The sequence below is a fragment of the Rhipicephalus sanguineus genome, chromosome 5, assembly GCF_013339695.2.
Source record: "Rhipicephalus sanguineus isolate Rsan-2018 chromosome 5, BIME_Rsan_1.4, whole genome shotgun sequence".
NCBI classification, from domain to species: Eukaryota; Metazoa; Arthropoda; class Arachnida; order Ixodida; family Ixodidae; genus Rhipicephalus; species Rhipicephalus sanguineus.
Genome location: NC_051180.1, coordinates 149,357,936 through 149,374,364, shown reverse-complemented (window position 1 = coordinate 149,374,364; position 16,429 = coordinate 149,357,936). Strand labels below are relative to the sequence as shown.

General features: G+C 45.4%; 1 protein-coding gene across 1 annotated transcript; it reads left to right on the top strand.

Annotated features, from left to right (window-relative positions):
• Positions 1-1,147: 1,147 nt before the first annotated feature.
• LOC125758643 (uncharacterized) lies at positions 1,148-3,338 on the top strand. The gene is made up of 4 exons (XM_049416063.1): positions 1,148-1,307; positions 2,149-2,305; positions 2,821-3,032; positions 3,202-3,338. The coding sequence occupies exons 1-4, from the start codon at positions 1,148-1,150 to the stop codon at positions 3,336-3,338; spliced, it is 666 nt and encodes a 221-aa protein (XP_049272020.1).
• Positions 3,339-16,429: the final 13,091 nt, after the last annotated feature.

Below are 16,429 nucleotides of genomic sequence, written 5' to 3'. Positions count from 1 at the left end.
ACACCAGCCGGCCAGTCCTACGCTCTCTGTATCGAGACGCTTTAACCATGGCCCTCCGATATCGCGTGCAATCTCGGAGCAAGCGCCAGTAAGTGTCGATCGTGAAGCATTACTTCTTTTCACATCTCACAGACGGCGGCACCGCCCCGCTCCACCCGCCGCGAAAGAGAATGTGTGAAAGATATAAGGTGCGTTCGCGCCGTGTCTAGCATCTCCCGACTTAGCTTAGTCGGTAGGGCGTCGGGCGCTTGCGGCCGCACCGTCCGTGCGTTCGAATCCCAGCGGCGTACCTTTTTCTTGGTTTTTTTTTCTCACCCGTTGGCGTCCATTTTATAAACATCATATCCGTGACGGATATACTTGGTGGACCCCGGCATAAAACACTTTCGTGTTAAAAAGCATTAACAGCCGTAGAATAGAATTTTAGGACGGTAAAACTTAAGCCATCGGTAGTTAGGCAACGTGCTGTCGACCTTTTGTTAAGACATAATCTTGAGAAAATAGCTTGTAGTGTCAAGAAGGCTAAATCACATACTTTAGAATTGTTTTTTTTCAGTCAAAACACATAAGAACGAGATTCCGTTTCGAGCAATCGTTTCAGAGAAAGACACCTGGCAAGTCGCTGTATCTAGTTATTTGCAGAACTGCTTAACCTCGTTGAGTTTTTCAGACCCTTTTCATATGCGTAATTCTCAGGCGCTAGTTCAGTTCCTCTCAGAGGAGAACCGCGGCTGTTGTAAGGCCTTTAGTATGGATATTGAAGACCTCTATTATTCTTTGCCGCATGAGGACTTGTTAAGCCGTGTTCAGACTACGTGCGCAACGTACGGATCGTCGGTAAGGATCGTGACCGTAAACGTAATCAACGTAATGAGCTTGTTCAGACGTTGTTGTATTTAGCGTAAAGTACGTAACGTATCGGGCGTAAATGTTGGCGGGTCCGCGACTTTTACGACTGCTACTGATGCGACCGTTACGGCACGACCAATGAGCAAAGCAGTTTCGGTTTTCACTTTCCGCTCACGGGGCTTCCGGCCTCCCCAGATTCCGCGTCTTCATGCGCGTCTTGGCGGTCTTGGCATGCAGAAGCGCGTCTGCGGAGTTGGCTTGCCCGTGTTCGTTGCTTTGTGTTCTCGCGGCAAGTTCCATGGCGAGTGCGGAAGGACCTTCATTGTGCAGCGATGAGTTGCTCGTCGATGAAGTGCGTCAAAGACCCGTTCTCTACGACCAACGGCTAAAAACATACCGGGATAAGCAGCTGCAATACGACGCCTGGCTGGAAGTGGCGGGCGCCATGAAACAAAGCGGTAAGTGCTCTTTGTTTTTGTTTTTTTCTGCATGTGCGGCAAAATTCGTTACCATTTACTTGATTAAGAGAAGGGCGATTTCGGAGCTGGGCGAATATTGACAATGCACGAGCTGCAAAACCTATCTATCTAAATAACTTTATTTGGGACTGAGGAGGCGATGGTTCTATACGGGGCCTCGTCTGCGGGCCGCGCTCACGACGGGACCGGGAGTTGAAACTCGACGGCCAGGTCGTGAGCCCTCTGGACGGCCCGAAGTTGGTCGTCCTCGTGGGGACTTGTGAGGAGTGTGTCCCAGTCCTTTTATTCAAGGCAAATATTTATTGCAGCGTGTAGTGTCTGCCGGCATGCACGTATTTTGTTCCTGAAGACGCTGCCATAACGTAGCTGGATCTCTTTGCAGTCCGTTTATTGGTTTTCGCTCAATTTAGCTTTTTTCCGATTGTATACCGATGTTCCAAGTTGCTTCACGGAATCGCGAGTCGTAGCTTGCGCCCGCCGCTGGTCGAGAGTCGAGCCGCTGACCAACAAATGCAGGTTTGTCAATGGCATCGGGTCACTCTGAGTGTCTGCGGTGACCGGCTATGCAATCACATGTCGGGCGTTATCAGCTGTTAAGTGAATCGTTTTCTTTTGTTGCTGCTCTGGCGCCCAACTGAAGCTGGCACAGCTAACTTTTACAGCTTTTTGCAGAAATGTTCATAAACGTTACATTTCCCTTTAAAAATAACGTCAATGTAATCCGATAGCAATTAGGTTTCTTTATGCGAGAGTTTTTGCCAACGTGTGCAATGCACTCTTCATAATCTGCAAACACCTTATTTTTCTATCTGCGATGCAGTGGCAGAGGTGCAGCATCGTTGGAGTTGTCTCAGGCAGAAATTCCTGCGCCTGCGAAAGACGTACGTCAAGTCTGGCAGCGGCGCAGCGGACGTGGAAAAAACGTGGGAGCTGATGCCACACCTGATGTTCCTTGCAGATGCCATACAACGTCGGAGGTAAATGCCGACTGTTACCTTCCTTGATACTCTAGAGCAGTGGTGTTTTGCAACAACGCATGGGTTATGTTTTGTACCATCTGCGGCGGCTTGATTAAAGGCAACCAAGTTCTTGCATGTGCGTGTACGCGCAGGGAAACTGTCCGCCAGGTGGAAAGAATTAATTTGAGTTTTAGAACAATCTTGTCATGCAGACTCCACCCAGTGCAGAGGTCACTTGGCACTTAATTAAAGCACTGAGAAAACATCACGTGTGCTTGCAAAGCATGTGCTGCACATCTCTAATATTTCACTGTTTTGTACTATACACCAATATTTACATGAAAGTCTTAAAACAAGTGCTTCAGTTACACGTAGTACTGGCGAAGATTTGTTTTTTAACCACAACCTGCACGATTGGAGAGTGCAAGCGTAGAGTTTTTGCCTCTGCATGTGCTGCCCTCTGTGTAGTGGCCGTATGCTTGAGTTTATGCCTTGAGCGTCTTAATGAGTTTTTTCTCTTTTGCCACCGGCAGCTTGTCAAAAAAAGACAACGCAGCTGCTGCGTCACTTGATGGCCAGTCTCTCGAGTCAACCTCGACTGTGGAAGGGCTGTGCAACACGTTCTACATCGACAGCACACAAGACATATCACCAATTGTTGAAGACCAGCTTGATGCTTCGTCTCTTGCTGACGCTTTGTCGGTGCAGAGTAGCGACGCGAATGCGTGTCCCGTCGCCAGCCCTGGTGGGCTGTCGACGGGACATGCATCCGTGTCTTCACTTGAAACGCGACCCCAGAATGTAAACAGGCCCGCGAAAAAGAAAAAAAAATGACCTCGACGGTTTCATGATTTCGGCTCTCGCCGCCAATCAACAACGTCTGAACGAATTGACAAAAGCTGCCACGACAACAGATGAAGACGAACACTTTCTTTTGTGTCTAAGGGGGCTGCTGGCTATAGTGGATGACCGGAAGAAGGAGCGCATTAAACTACAAATTCACAGCCTCCTAGTTGAGGCAGCATACCCTCCGGATGCTGAAGAACCTTAGGCGCACACTGTAGGCATTTTGCGTTTAATTTTTTACAGCTGTCCATGGCCACTTTTTTGATGACGTGCTAAAAGTAAAGCCGTCAAGCTGAGATCACTGCAACGAATGTATAGATGTGCAATTTGTTCAGTAGAGGTTTGTAAAGGGCTTAGTTTATTTTGTGTCGCGAAATGTGCAATAAACGTCCTGTGCAACACATTTCCCCGCATTTTTTTTTCTTTTTCTTGTGCAGTGAAGTGTCCCGTGTGTCTGCTAGCTTCTGGGCAAGCACAAACGCTCCAGCTTTGCTACAGCCTTTGTATTTAAGGAAAAGCGTGCACCATTTAAAATAGTGTGCTAAGATGAGTGATGTAAAGCTGAGAAAAAACAAAACATTCGCACTCCAGAAATGCACGTTCATATATGGTTTAAATAGCCGGCATGTAGCTTTTCGTGGGCGCAGTCGATTGTCCGATTTATTTGCTATCTGTTTCAGAGTATCCGTTTAGGAAAAGTCTCGTCATGGAGATTCCATGCAGTGAAAAGGTCACTTGGCACTGAAATAAAGCACTGTCAAAACGTGGCTTGTGCTTGCCAAACATTTTATTGTACTGACCACATTTGGGCACATTATGCAACTGAGTCACATCAAAAGCAGATGTCACAGTTAAAGAAAATTATGATGTCCAGACATCTGTCGCTTAAACAGGGCAGGATATCAAAACATTAATTCAACTTGAATTCTCTCTTTTCTTCCACTGCCAGCTCACCGATCCAGGACCATGAAAATAGGCCGCGAAGCAGTCTCTCACTTCAGATGCTCTCTTGAAGTAAGCATTAGAGCCTTGCCTATTTATTTGTGGTAGAGACTCCACGTTGTTCCTCCATTCGCCTGGTGTAACCGTGCCTACACTGTTCGTAGTGTCTACAAATTGCGGTGGGCAATAGCCGCCTTGCAACCTCCCCTCCTGCATCAGGTAATTATGCAAGCAACAGCAAGCACCTGAGACCAGAACAGCATTTTCGGCAGCAGGCTCATGCGGTTTCGCAGCACCCTCCAACGGGCACACAAAATTCCGAATGCATTTCAATGCACCGCCATGCTCGAGAGAGCCTGTAGTTGTACACCCTTTTCAGAGTGTTTGGTGGTTGGACACCAGGATATGGTTTCATTAGGTTTGCTTTCAGAGGAAACGCATCGTCTGCTACCATCACAAATGGGAGCACAGGGCCGTCATTGGGCAAGGCTGCAGGAGGTGGGAACGTTTCCTCTGCGTTTTCAACAATCTCTCCAAGGCCGCACGTCGAGAAAACTCCGCCGTCGCTTTCGCTGCCGTAAGCACCTACGTAGACAGTCGTAAACCTGTAGCTAGCGTCACAGGATGCCATTAGGTTGATGCTAAAGCTGCGCTTATAGTTGAAGTACACAGAACCAGAGTTTGGCGGTGCGTCCAAATGGATGTGCTTCCCGTCAATAGCACCAACACAATTTGGGAAGTTCCATTTCCACAGAAACTCGTCAGCAATAGTCTTCATTTGTCCTTGATCCGGCCGCCGCAGGACCCTCGGTTGCAGAACCTTCCATATAGCGATGCACACTCGGGGAATCAGTTCTGAGATCGTGGATTTTCCAACCCTGAAGCTGTATGCCAGGGACTGGTAACTGTTTCCGCTTGCCAAGAACCTGAGATATCAGAAAACCACATCGTTATGTACTGCGTTTTGTTTATCGAGATCTCTGTTTTAGATTAAAAAAATGCATAACACCAGTGCACAGCTGTCCTGTAGAACATACTTTTGTCATGAGGTGTCACTTCATATTCACGGGCTACGTAACAAGGAGGTATAATAACGGCAATCTTGACATCTCAAAAATAAAATATGCGTTAACGTTAATTTACCAAAAACATTTATTTACGCACTAATTTTGTTTGCTAAATAACAGTGCCCTACTTGACGCCTTCACGACAATAGCAGAAAAGCAGCGCGATTATCGCAACAGCGTTTCGCATGTTATAGTCCAAATGAACTCTTCACTCGAGCTTCAAAGCGCGACTATAAGTCACCGCAGTGACTATAAGACGGAAATGGCAGTACGCATCGGACAGCAACTTTACCGCCGCCAAATAAAAAATATTTAAGAAACGACCCTCCGCACAAATACACAGTTATGGCAGCGGCTCACCTGCATTCGCGTCCGCAATTACAAGCCGACAAAAATGACAGAAACCTCCAGATAATAAGCTTACCTCAGCGTAATAGCCAGACGCTCAGCTGCTGACAGAGATTCTGCAGTCTGAACGCGGCTTTAAAATGTGTTAATGAATGTATTAACGAACAAGAGCACCAGACGGTCTTCACCGAAAAATGTGGTGTTTCTACAGGGGCATTTCTAGAAATCCTTTCCATGTATTTAAAGTCGACGCTAGTAGGTTGGAAGGAAGGCGTTTATGTGGAGAAATCGGGGATATGTATTGGTTCTAAAGTTGCTCCGGTTCTTAGTGATTTATACCTTAGCAAGATTGACAATATTTTGGAAGGCGCCTTAGGTAATTCGGTAATTAAGGTTTTTTGTTATGTGGACGATTACTTGATTTTTTGTAGTGGTGAGGACTTTGAAAAGGTTGTAACTTCCGTGAGCGAAAAATTTGAATTAAATGGAGGAGGGCTGAGCTTTACTAAAGAGGTACCTTCAGAATAATGGAATACAATTTCTAGACATTTGCTTAACGTTCCAGAAGAACCACGTGTGCTGGCAGTATTCTCCTAGATCTTCGAAACCGCTGTTAAATTTTTCGTCGAAGCACTCGAAGGTTGTAAAAAACGGCATCGCCATGTCTTGCCGTAAGTCAGCCCTCACCAAGTCGTGTGCGCACAAAATGAGTGATAGCTTTAACGCACAGGTTACACGTCTTTTAGATGTAGGGTATCCTCGTGATGCAGTGGCCACGGTCGCTGAACGTTTAAAAAAGTCTATTGTGTTAAGTCCAAGCATGGTTGCAGAAAGCGATAGGAAGAAACGTGTCGTAGGTATACCGTACATTCATCGCGTATCTCACAGGCTATAGAAAGTAGGAACTAGGTACGGCGTTAATGTTGTTTTTACGGCTGCCAATAAGCTAGGTAAGATTTGTGCAGCTGTGCAGAGGATGAATGAGCGAGTAAAAGACAAGAAGCGGACCGATATATGTTTCGTAAAATACACCAACGAATTAACTGATTGCCATACGAGTGTGGTGTATAAGATCCCTTTCAGCTGCGGCCGCTTCTACGTAGGACAGACGGGCCCATGCATCAACCAGAGAGTGTTGGAACATAAAAGATCGCTAACAGGAGGCTCACCTTCTAATCTATCTTTACATTGTCGAGATTGTAAGTGCACGCCAAAATTTGAAGAATGCGCAGTGTTGTACCGGCATAGAAATGAAGAAACGCGCCTGATGATTGAAGCATGGCATATCGAGAATAGTGGTAGCGCATGCGTGAGCCAACCGTCGATTAACTTGCATAAAGATGAAATCAAATGCCTTAACAGTTATCGTTCACGTAGACCGCCACGCGTGCCGGATTGATAGGTTCGCCTGTTGCATGGGCATGCGCAGATAAGTTTTCGTGCCTTCTTTCTTTTCAGCCATTGTGCGTCTCTTCAGTTGTTAGTCGGCGTTTGTGGTGTCCTCACTTCTTTCTTGTGTCCGTGTTTGCACGTCCTCTCTTTTTTAAAGAAATAATACAAAACAGCTCACTTTAAAATGAGGCCACTAAAAGTGGCAGTGGTAATACCAATATTCGACTGACGTTTCCTTGGAAGAACGTCACCTTTCAAGAAAGATTCGCTCGTGAAGGTAAGGATCTCGATAGAAGAAAGAAAAACTAATAATAATAATAATATAATATATGGGGTTTAACGTCCCAAAACCACCATATGACTATGAGAGACGCCGTAGTGGAGGGCTCCGGAAATTTCGACCACCTGGGGTTCTTTAACGTGCACCTAAATCTAAGTACACGGGCCTCAAACATTTTCGCCTCCATCGAAAATGCAGCCGCCGCAGAAAAAAAAAACTACGCAATAGTGGTGTGAAGATAGGAATCCGCGGAGGTGGTGGCGTTCCATCCTCCTTTACTTATTTCTTACCCTCAATTCCGTTTCCCACCACTTGCTATATTATACTATACAGATCTATGCTACGCTTCACCCTTTCCTCTCCTCCTTTTCTTCCTCCTTACCCTCATTTTTTTTTCACACCCATTCATATACTACACGATACATGGATTCCCCTTGCTATACTACGCTGTACATGACTATGCTGCTATGCTCACCCTTTCCCTTTCTCCTTTACCTCGTCGTCACCCGCACTTCTCTTTCCCACGCATTCATATAAAGGGCTATACATGGCTATTATGTCAAAGCAGTCATGTGCTAGTTGGTATCGATTCATCCTAAGGGTACTGAAAGGGAGGCGCACAACAAGCAGGGAGATAAACCGGAGACGCAGTGCGTATGTGTGGTCGGTCTCCTATTTATGTCCCTGTCTTGTTTCGCGCCTCCCTTTCAGTAGCCTTAAGATGGCTATTATATGCCTTACCCTCTCCCTACTCATCACGCTCACTTCTCTTTCCCACCTCCTTGGTGTACAACGCATGGCTATGATGTACTTTCTTTCCCTGTTTCTCTTTCTATCTTGCTTTCGCTTTATTTCTCTGTTTCTTTCTAACTGTTTCTATCTCTCTTTCTATGTCTTTGTACTCGTTCTCTCGCCCATCAGAGTTATTGCTTCCCACGCCAGACAAATCGGCGCACGTCTTTTGGTAGCAAAGCGGACGATGAAGAGAACGAAGAGGAAGACGAGGACGAAGAGAGCGTGCCGGTTCATAATGATGATATTTTCTGCAAAAACTGCTGCTTGGCAGAGTTGGTTCATGACATAGATAGATTTACCAGCGCAAAAAGACGATACACTTGAGAAGGAACACTGCGCTGGTAAACCTTTCTTAGATAATTCCTGTTCGCACTACCCGGCGCCATGAAAAGCTGAAACGGCTCCGCTGTTAAAATGCTTTCCACAAAAACAGGTTGAACACAAAGGAAGCGATGTGATATTCAAACAGACTCATTCTCAGTCAAATGAGGACAAATTCTAGACAGATTCCACAGCGCTACTTCTATGACGACGTTTGACGTCGCGCTTCATTGTGATGACCTGCTGAACCCTCCTTGGCGCTCTGTTGTTCGATCTTGAATGTGCAATCTCTAGCTATATCATGCCGACGAAATTTCTTACCTGCTGTTGGTCAGTCACCTGCTCTACCAATAATGTCACTTTTATGACGCATTTCTTCTGAGCTGTTTTTCTGGGTCCGGGGCACTTTGTCTCTGTACGTAGCCGAACCGTGCATCATTCGAGAAATGGCGCTTCCACTCTGCAGCGGGGTGTAGATGTCTCAACAGAAGAGGAGCAATTATTGCAGCCGCGGTGGGTGGGGAGTCCGCCGTCATCAAGTACCCTCAGCTAAGTGAAGCGTATTGTGGCCGGAGAGAGTGCCAGTAAGATGCGAGGTGGTAAGAGCCCGCATGGGGCGTCGGTGCCGTTGCCCAGTGCAGCGGAGAGATGGCACCTCGGTCGAGTGAACTTTACGAGGTGAGCCTAAAGAGGCGCTCCTAAGCTGTGCCTTGGAGTCCCGGCCGCGGCGGCCGCATTTTCGTCGGAGGCGAAAATGCTTGAGGCCCGTGTAATTAGACTTAGGTGCACGTTAAAAAATACCACGTGTTCGAAATTTCCAGGAACCTCCACTACAGCGTCACTCATAAATATATCGTAGTTTCCGGGCTTAAAACCCCGGCAATCATCATCGTAGAGTTCTCGCTCACGGACAACGCTGATTTTCGCTCACAACCAATGACGCCGACGGCGACACCGACACCTGAATTTCTGGGAAACAAGCTCTGTAACGCTCTCGCGTTCAAATATTGCTCGCTCAATAAAACTTGTAGCTTGACGAGTTGGTTCATGCCTTCAAATTAAAGCTGGTGTGCGCAAAATGACAAAACAGAGACACAGTAAGACAAAAATTACAAACAGGGAAGCAGTTGCTCCTGTCTGTGTTCCTCTTACAGCGTCCGTGTTTTGTAATTTTGCGCAGACCAGTTTTAATTTCTTGCAGTGCGCGGAGAATGATCGCGCGATATAGCGATGCATAAAAATGTATACGTTGCTTCAGATGAGCCCTTACACAATTGTAGATAATTTCTGCGTCATAATTCATGTAACGTGATGACATTTTGGAAACACGACCTACAGGAAAAATCAGCGTGGTTGAAGGTCTGACAAATTGGTCATGTGAACTCTCCAGATGTTCAGTAAGTGTTAAAGACGTGTCTGACCACGACAACACGCAATACATAATGTAGGGTAGGACGGGGCAAAATGCGAGAAAAATGTGAAAATAGCGAACATTTTATTCTGTTTCACTCGTTACTATAAAATATTATTGCAGGAAGATTCTTTTGGGTACAAGGTGTGTGCTACATAAATATGGCGGTGTTGCGACTGTTCAAAAATTTATTTAAAAAAAACAAATAAATGCACCAGATGTCTCATTTTGCCCCAACCTGCGGGGCAAAACGAGACGCTGCGTGAGGCAAAACGAGACATTGTGAAAAAATTGTGTTCTTTGAGTTCTTGTAGTAGAAGCACTTCAAATTCACTCCGTGGGCCCACACGCAGTCTTCATGAGGTCAGTCTTTGCACTCCACACAATGAATCCAAACAGAACCCGACGTAGTGTTGCTCCGAAACACCTGAAAAGCATTCAGTGCATTTTTCATGTCGTTTCTCTCCCAGGAGATTCTAGATGTACGTCCGAAACCATCGTAAACAAGAAAATATTATATATAATGATCGTAAATAAATGGTTCACTTAATAAGACACTCTCTTTGGCAATTCGATGCCTTTTTGTTGCGGTTTGCCCCTCTCACATGCCCGAATTCAAAAACATTTGCCTTTTGGCCCACGGCACCAAATGAACTAAACTTTTGGTGGAATGTACGTAGTAGTATAAAGCAACAATATAAATACTTACGGTGTTGTACTGACGCCGGAGTACACTGCAAACCGTTTCACACCCTTATAGGTGTATTTGCAATAAAACACCTATCGTACACCCTTTTTTCTGTCAATATTATCCGAAAGGGTGTAATGTCTTCTTTGCACACCCTTCGCACACCCTTTTTTTCATTTTTTGGGTGTACAATGGGTGTATGTTCTGTTAAACACCCATGGGTGTTCTTTGGATTTTACACCTATGGGTCAATTCACGCAGTGAATTGACCCATAGGTGTAAACAGGTATCGTTGTACTGCTGAATACAATTAACTGAGACATTGAACACCACGGGCAACGCCTCCTGAAACCACGGGTCACTACCCTGTTCGACAGAGCGTCTTGGCACAGGATACTGTTTCACGAGGCACCTGAGTGTGAAGCTACCTGCTCGTGAATCAGTAATGGTTCACCTTGGTCTGCTAAGCTTGCCACTCAATTTTTATTCTTTTAGTTGAGCATCACAAGTCTGCTGTAATTGCAAAGACGCACGTATTTTGCCTACTTTATTAGGCAAGTGGTAGTGAAAATAAAATATAGTATTGTCGTGCCTGAGGTTCTGAATGCAGTAAGTCAACTGATGTTACTTATTTTGAGCTCACATATATTTAAGCCTTTACATCCAGATTTATTTTTGAGAAATCATTTCCAAAATAATTTCATTTATTGCTTGATTGGATTGACACGTTGAATGAATGCCCGAAATACATTCGGAATAATATATGTATTTGTTTAGCATTCATAAGCATTTGTTCAGTTTAGAGACAGTTAGCTTCACTGCTCTGTGATCATCGAAAACACCTCTCCTAACGCTTAATCTATAGCATACATATACAGTGAAATCTCGTTGACACGATTCTGCATAATACGTTTTTTAGCCTAATACGTTTTCGTTTTTATTTCCTGCCAACATCCCTTGAAAATAATGCATTTTCATGAGTTTAATACCATCACATTTTTGCCAAAACTGGATAATACGACCGCGAAAGTGGATCTTGACCGATATATTGAGAAATCCTGCGTTTATTCTTCGCTATGACAGCTCGCACCGCGTTCCAACAAGCCACGATCTGCGCGTAGCAGAGCCGCTGAGACCACAGCAGCACAAGTTTAGCGGCTAAAAGATCTCTGCTAGGCGATCTTTTCTTTGAGATTATATATATACATATATATTGCCGCTTTGTGAGGGCCTCCCCTCCAGTGAAGGGAGACTTTAAGCCCTGCTTGTAGTCAAGCAGCCCTTACTGTGTCGTCGCAATGCTTACTGTGATTCGAATACACTGTGTAAAGCATAACAAAACATTACACTGCCGCAGAAAGAAAGCTGCGCTCACGCGACCCAACAACGGCCGGGGCGCCACCTCCTCTGCCGGCGCAGCCGCCGCGCGTGCGCAGCGCGCGGAACAGCTCTATCACCACGTGACTTAAGCAACGCGCTCAGACACGCCACCGGACTCCATCGTTTTCTGTGTGTGTTGTGCATCGCCTCCCGATCGGTCGAGTTTAGCAATCGGTGTGTTTCGGTTGTTTGAAGTGTGCGTGCGCTGTGTGCTCGTCCTTTACCTTCTGCCAGTGCTGCTTATTACGAAGATGCACTATACTCAAAGGGAGACCTGCAGCTTCATATCGTGGAGCACTCGAACTGAAACGGTATGTACCACTATCACGTTGCTACGGCCAGCGCTTTGTTAACTCCGAGAGCGCGATCTAATGCCGTTAACTAAGCTTTTCTTAACTGGTTGACGATCGGTGAGCATTTGTTAACGTAGCGAGCATATGTGAGTGTATTGTTTCATCGGGATGAAGGCAAAGTTGTGTGACATTAGGCGCGGGCAAGCTTTGCTTTGTTTGGTGTTGAAAGCAGTGTGCGCATGCGCGGCTGTGATTCGGAGGGGGATTTGAACGCAGTTGTGGCGGTGCCCTCCTGTCGGCGGTGGTGTTGGAAGGGGGCCCCGCTCTCGATGAACCACTATTTTGATTTAAGAATAGTTGGGTTGTGACGGCACCTGTTACCTCTAAGCGTCAAGCGTGTTTAAGGAGCGTATGCTTCGGCCTGTTGGTAATTCAAGTGCATTTTTTTCGCACAAGAAAAAAAAAAAAAACAGGACAGAAAACAACGACGTGGTGTCCGCGTTGTTCTTTTCCGTCCGTGTTCGTTTTGTGCGCTAAAACTACCATGATGCTCGGGTTGTTGCGTGTGAGTCATTTTAACGCAACATGTTGCTTCGTTTTAGGTACGCCGCGCGAAGCTCGCCTAGGTGCTAATACATTCCGTTTCGTTAAATTCGTACCGACGTTTTAATTCATCTGTAACATAGGTTTCCTGATAATGCCGGCACCCGTGCACGGGGAGCCGTTCGTTAAACTTGACTTGTGTTCGAATGAATTTTTCATGTCTGTGTGTGGCCGAATCGCCTTATCTACCTGAACTGTGCAAGCGCTAGTTCGAGCATCAGTGTGCACTTAGACGTGTGCAGGGATCCCCATCAGGGGGGAGGGAAGTAGGAAGGTTAATCGCTGCCCCCCTCCCCCGCCTTACTAAAAAGTCAAAGTATGGGGGCAGACTTTGCGCCCCCCCCCCCCTCTGTCTGAATTGACTAGGGGGGTGCACTCCCCCCCCCCCCCCCCTTCGTGCGTACGCCTGAGTGCCCGCGTTCGAGCACAATTTATTTTATTCTATTTGTTTCTATTATGTCTAGCTTTCATTATTTTGTTGTAGTTATTAAGAGTTATATGCGCCTCGCCTCGCTTTGGCGTTGTAACTTCGCTAAATACTTTTACGTGTACAAACATTAAAAAACACAGTTTGTACGACCACCTCCAATGATATTATTTGGTAAAAGACAAGCGTAATGATTTATAAGACATTTGATTATAAGATTTATAAGACATTCAAGGCTGCAACTTGCAGCCTTGAAGAGAAGTCCTTGTGCAGAGTTTTGTTTGATATGCTTTTTATCGCTGTGCAGGAATCCTTCATGCCACTAAAGAATGCTCCTTTTTCTTTAAAAATGCGGATGATATTTGTCAAATAGTACTTTCTCTTTCCCAAACAAGCTAATTGCACGTAGAAAAGCTGTTAATTCTCTCCAGTTCCATATGGGCCATGTTATGAGCTTCATTTTTGGATGGTACTATCGTGAACAATATGAGCTCGAACACGCGAGCGCGTGGCGAACAGCCTTGAACCTTACGTCGGCTGATTCGCAGCGGCGGCTGTCGGAAACAAAGCGGAAAGGGCGCCGCGCTTTCACTAGCTGTTGACCCTCCCGCTTCGATATTGTTGATGCGAAACAGCATCTTAGAGAGTGTCAGTGGCCGCTAGCGGTGATATGAATTCCCATCAACGCGAACAGCCACATCAGACTAGGTAGCTGCTGAGATATCGGCTGTGACGTAGCCTGCCACGATGCGCAGGCCATGCTTGCGCATTGGTATCTCTGTGGTGTCGGCTGAGGATTTTGCTGCGCCTCATTTATTTATTTTGTTATCATTGCTAGCGGTCATTGGCACGCGATCAGCCGACATCTCGCAGCAACGCTAGCGAGGCGGGAGTACCAACAGTCAACGGAACAGCGCCCCCCCTCTCCCCTCCAGTTTCGGCAGCGCCATCCACGTATCACCCTATCTCAGTTTTAAGGCTATCTTCCACGTACTCTCATGTTCGAGCTCATATTACTCACGATAGCACACGGTACAGAAACTGTTATTTACTGAAACAAATAATTGAACTCTGCGTAGCGCTTTCCAGACAACGATCTTTTTATTTTTTATCATGCAGGGAGCGAGCGTTCCAATAACACCTTGCATTGTGTACGATGGCCCCGATCTTCCCTATGCAAGCAAGCTTTTCCTCCATGTGGACAAAGAACTGCTCTTCAGTGGGTCCAATGCCGACGAATGAGTAGCTGCACTCATGGCAGCACATTGGCTGTTCAATATCGACTGCCATCACAAGGCGTTCAACGTTCTCGTCGCTGTTGAATGGCTCCTTCTTGGCCAGTGGGTAATCACTCCGAGGACAGAAGTAGTAAAGCTCCTGAACATTTTCAAGAAAGCCTAGAAAATAGGCCTTAGCTTCTGCTTAAAGTATGTCGCCACCTGTGATTAACTCGAGCTTAAGCCATAAAGTTATATTTTCGTATGGTAACGAGTAGTTATTTGTTTTACATTATACAGAAACGAATACTATAGCGGTACTAGTATTTCATTTCAATTTCTTGCTCATTTTCTTGTGACATTTTAATACAAGTCATATTGTCTCTGCCGATTTCAACATGTTCTCACAGGTCATTCCACTTTGTGGTTATTGGCTTAGTTTTTATATTCAAAGGAGTTTGTGACTTTTTTGCAGTAGTTTTAATAATTGAGATCTTTTGCTATTGAAACTTTTGCTTAACAAAACTGCCAGTACTTGGTCAGTGAAATCATTGTATCGAATATTGTTTTAAAATTTATTTTTGAGCTATATGACAAGCTTTAAGTTTTGTCAATATTTTTAAAGGAAATAAATACTCGTTTTATTCAATTACCAATGATTCTGTTGTCTTTGCTTGGAAAGGGATAATCATTAAATTTCTCTGAACATGCCCGTGTAAAATTTGATTGAACTGTTGTTATGTAGGTAATGCTTCTGCAGGGCTGTCGTGGTCATAACGTCTCTATTCCCATGCATTTCCTGCATATTACCGCATTCAGCATGCGCTGCAACGTGCGCGTCATGGCCCGATTGCTCACTTTTTTGTGTTGGAGCCACAATCCATTGCTTTTGAGAAAGTGGAAAATATTTCATAATTCCAGCAATGTGCACAGTTTTCTACTTCACTCATGTACTTTCCCAGAAAAGAGATAATATGGAGGCCTGCTGTGGAAAACGACATTCTGAGTCCTTAAAATGTTGCGTGAGTTGTCACGGAGCATTGATACCCTGCTCGTGTATCAGCTACAGCTGTGTGATGACAGTGTTTACGCTACTAAGAAAGTAGACAACAGGAACAATGGTGTGGGCACTGCTGGAATTTTGAAACTTTATCAATCCACATCTCTTTAACAGGAGAACGACCAGACCGTACCTTGTGTGTTCCAGTTGATTTCAAACACATACACTGATGTTATGCAGCCCATTTAAGACGATGGCACCTTGTTTTATCAACTGCATAAGTGCAGGTATAAGAAGTGGCACCAATATTTCCCTGCTTGGGAAGGGCAACTACAGAGGGAAAATTCATTCTGGGGTGCGCCCAAAGGGACCAGGTGTCTGTAGTGCCCCAAGGGGGCTGACAGGGAAGAAGGTTCATTTGTGCTTCTCCTTGTAACTGCTACCTTTTCGAGGGCGGTTTCATCTATTACACGCCACTCGCACGGGTGTAGCTTGTTCTAAGACCCATACTGCACTATACGCCTGTGTTACAAAGAAGCATGTTAAATTGAATTCCTCTTTATGAAGTGGAAATAACGCCCTTGCTTCATATTTTGACACAAACGCCTTGGTCATTTGTGCTCCATGTCATTTGTGCTCCTTGTATGGCGGCATACGCGATGCCGCTCCGCACACTCGAGAAAGGTCATTGAATACCGTAGAATTTGTCTCGGATGTACGAGCTTTGTGTTTATAAAAGCTTGACTTTATTTTGTACTATTGGATAACTGTGTGAACATCTTGCAATGTGTGTCAACACATTTTAAGTAATGACTTTGTATTCAGTCACGATTGCACTGTATATGTAAGGGCCATATATGCCGTGCTTCATATGCACCATAAAATCAGTGCTGCTGCCAGCATTTTCCTTCTGTGGCAGGAGCCACTATAATAGGTCATGCGCCCTTGAAAGGACTGGCTAAAGGGTAAGCTTTCTAGCGTTTCAATGGGAGCCAACTGGGAGGGGGGAACCACTCGAATTATGGAAAATTTTGCCTGGGTGTTTGGGTGTAATTGTGCATAAACACCCTAACGCCCTTTTTCTCGTTTGGGTGTAATGTGCTTTTACACCCTACACCCTTTTTTTTCATTT

Bases quoted from the DNA above. Each gene is read 5' to 3' on its own strand.
- LOC125758643 (XM_049416063.1), top strand. From the start codon at position 1,148: ATGGCGAGTGCGGAAGGACCTTCATTGTGCAGCGATGAGTTGCTCGTC. The intron at 1,308-2,148 runs GTAAGTGCTCTT...TCTGCGATGCAG, and splicing joins GGGCGCCATGAAACAAAGCG to TGGCAGAGGTGCAGCATCGT. The intron at 2,306-2,820 runs GTAAATGCCGAC...TGCCACCGGCAG, and splicing joins GATGCCATACAACGTCGGAG to CTTGTCAAAAAAAGACAACG.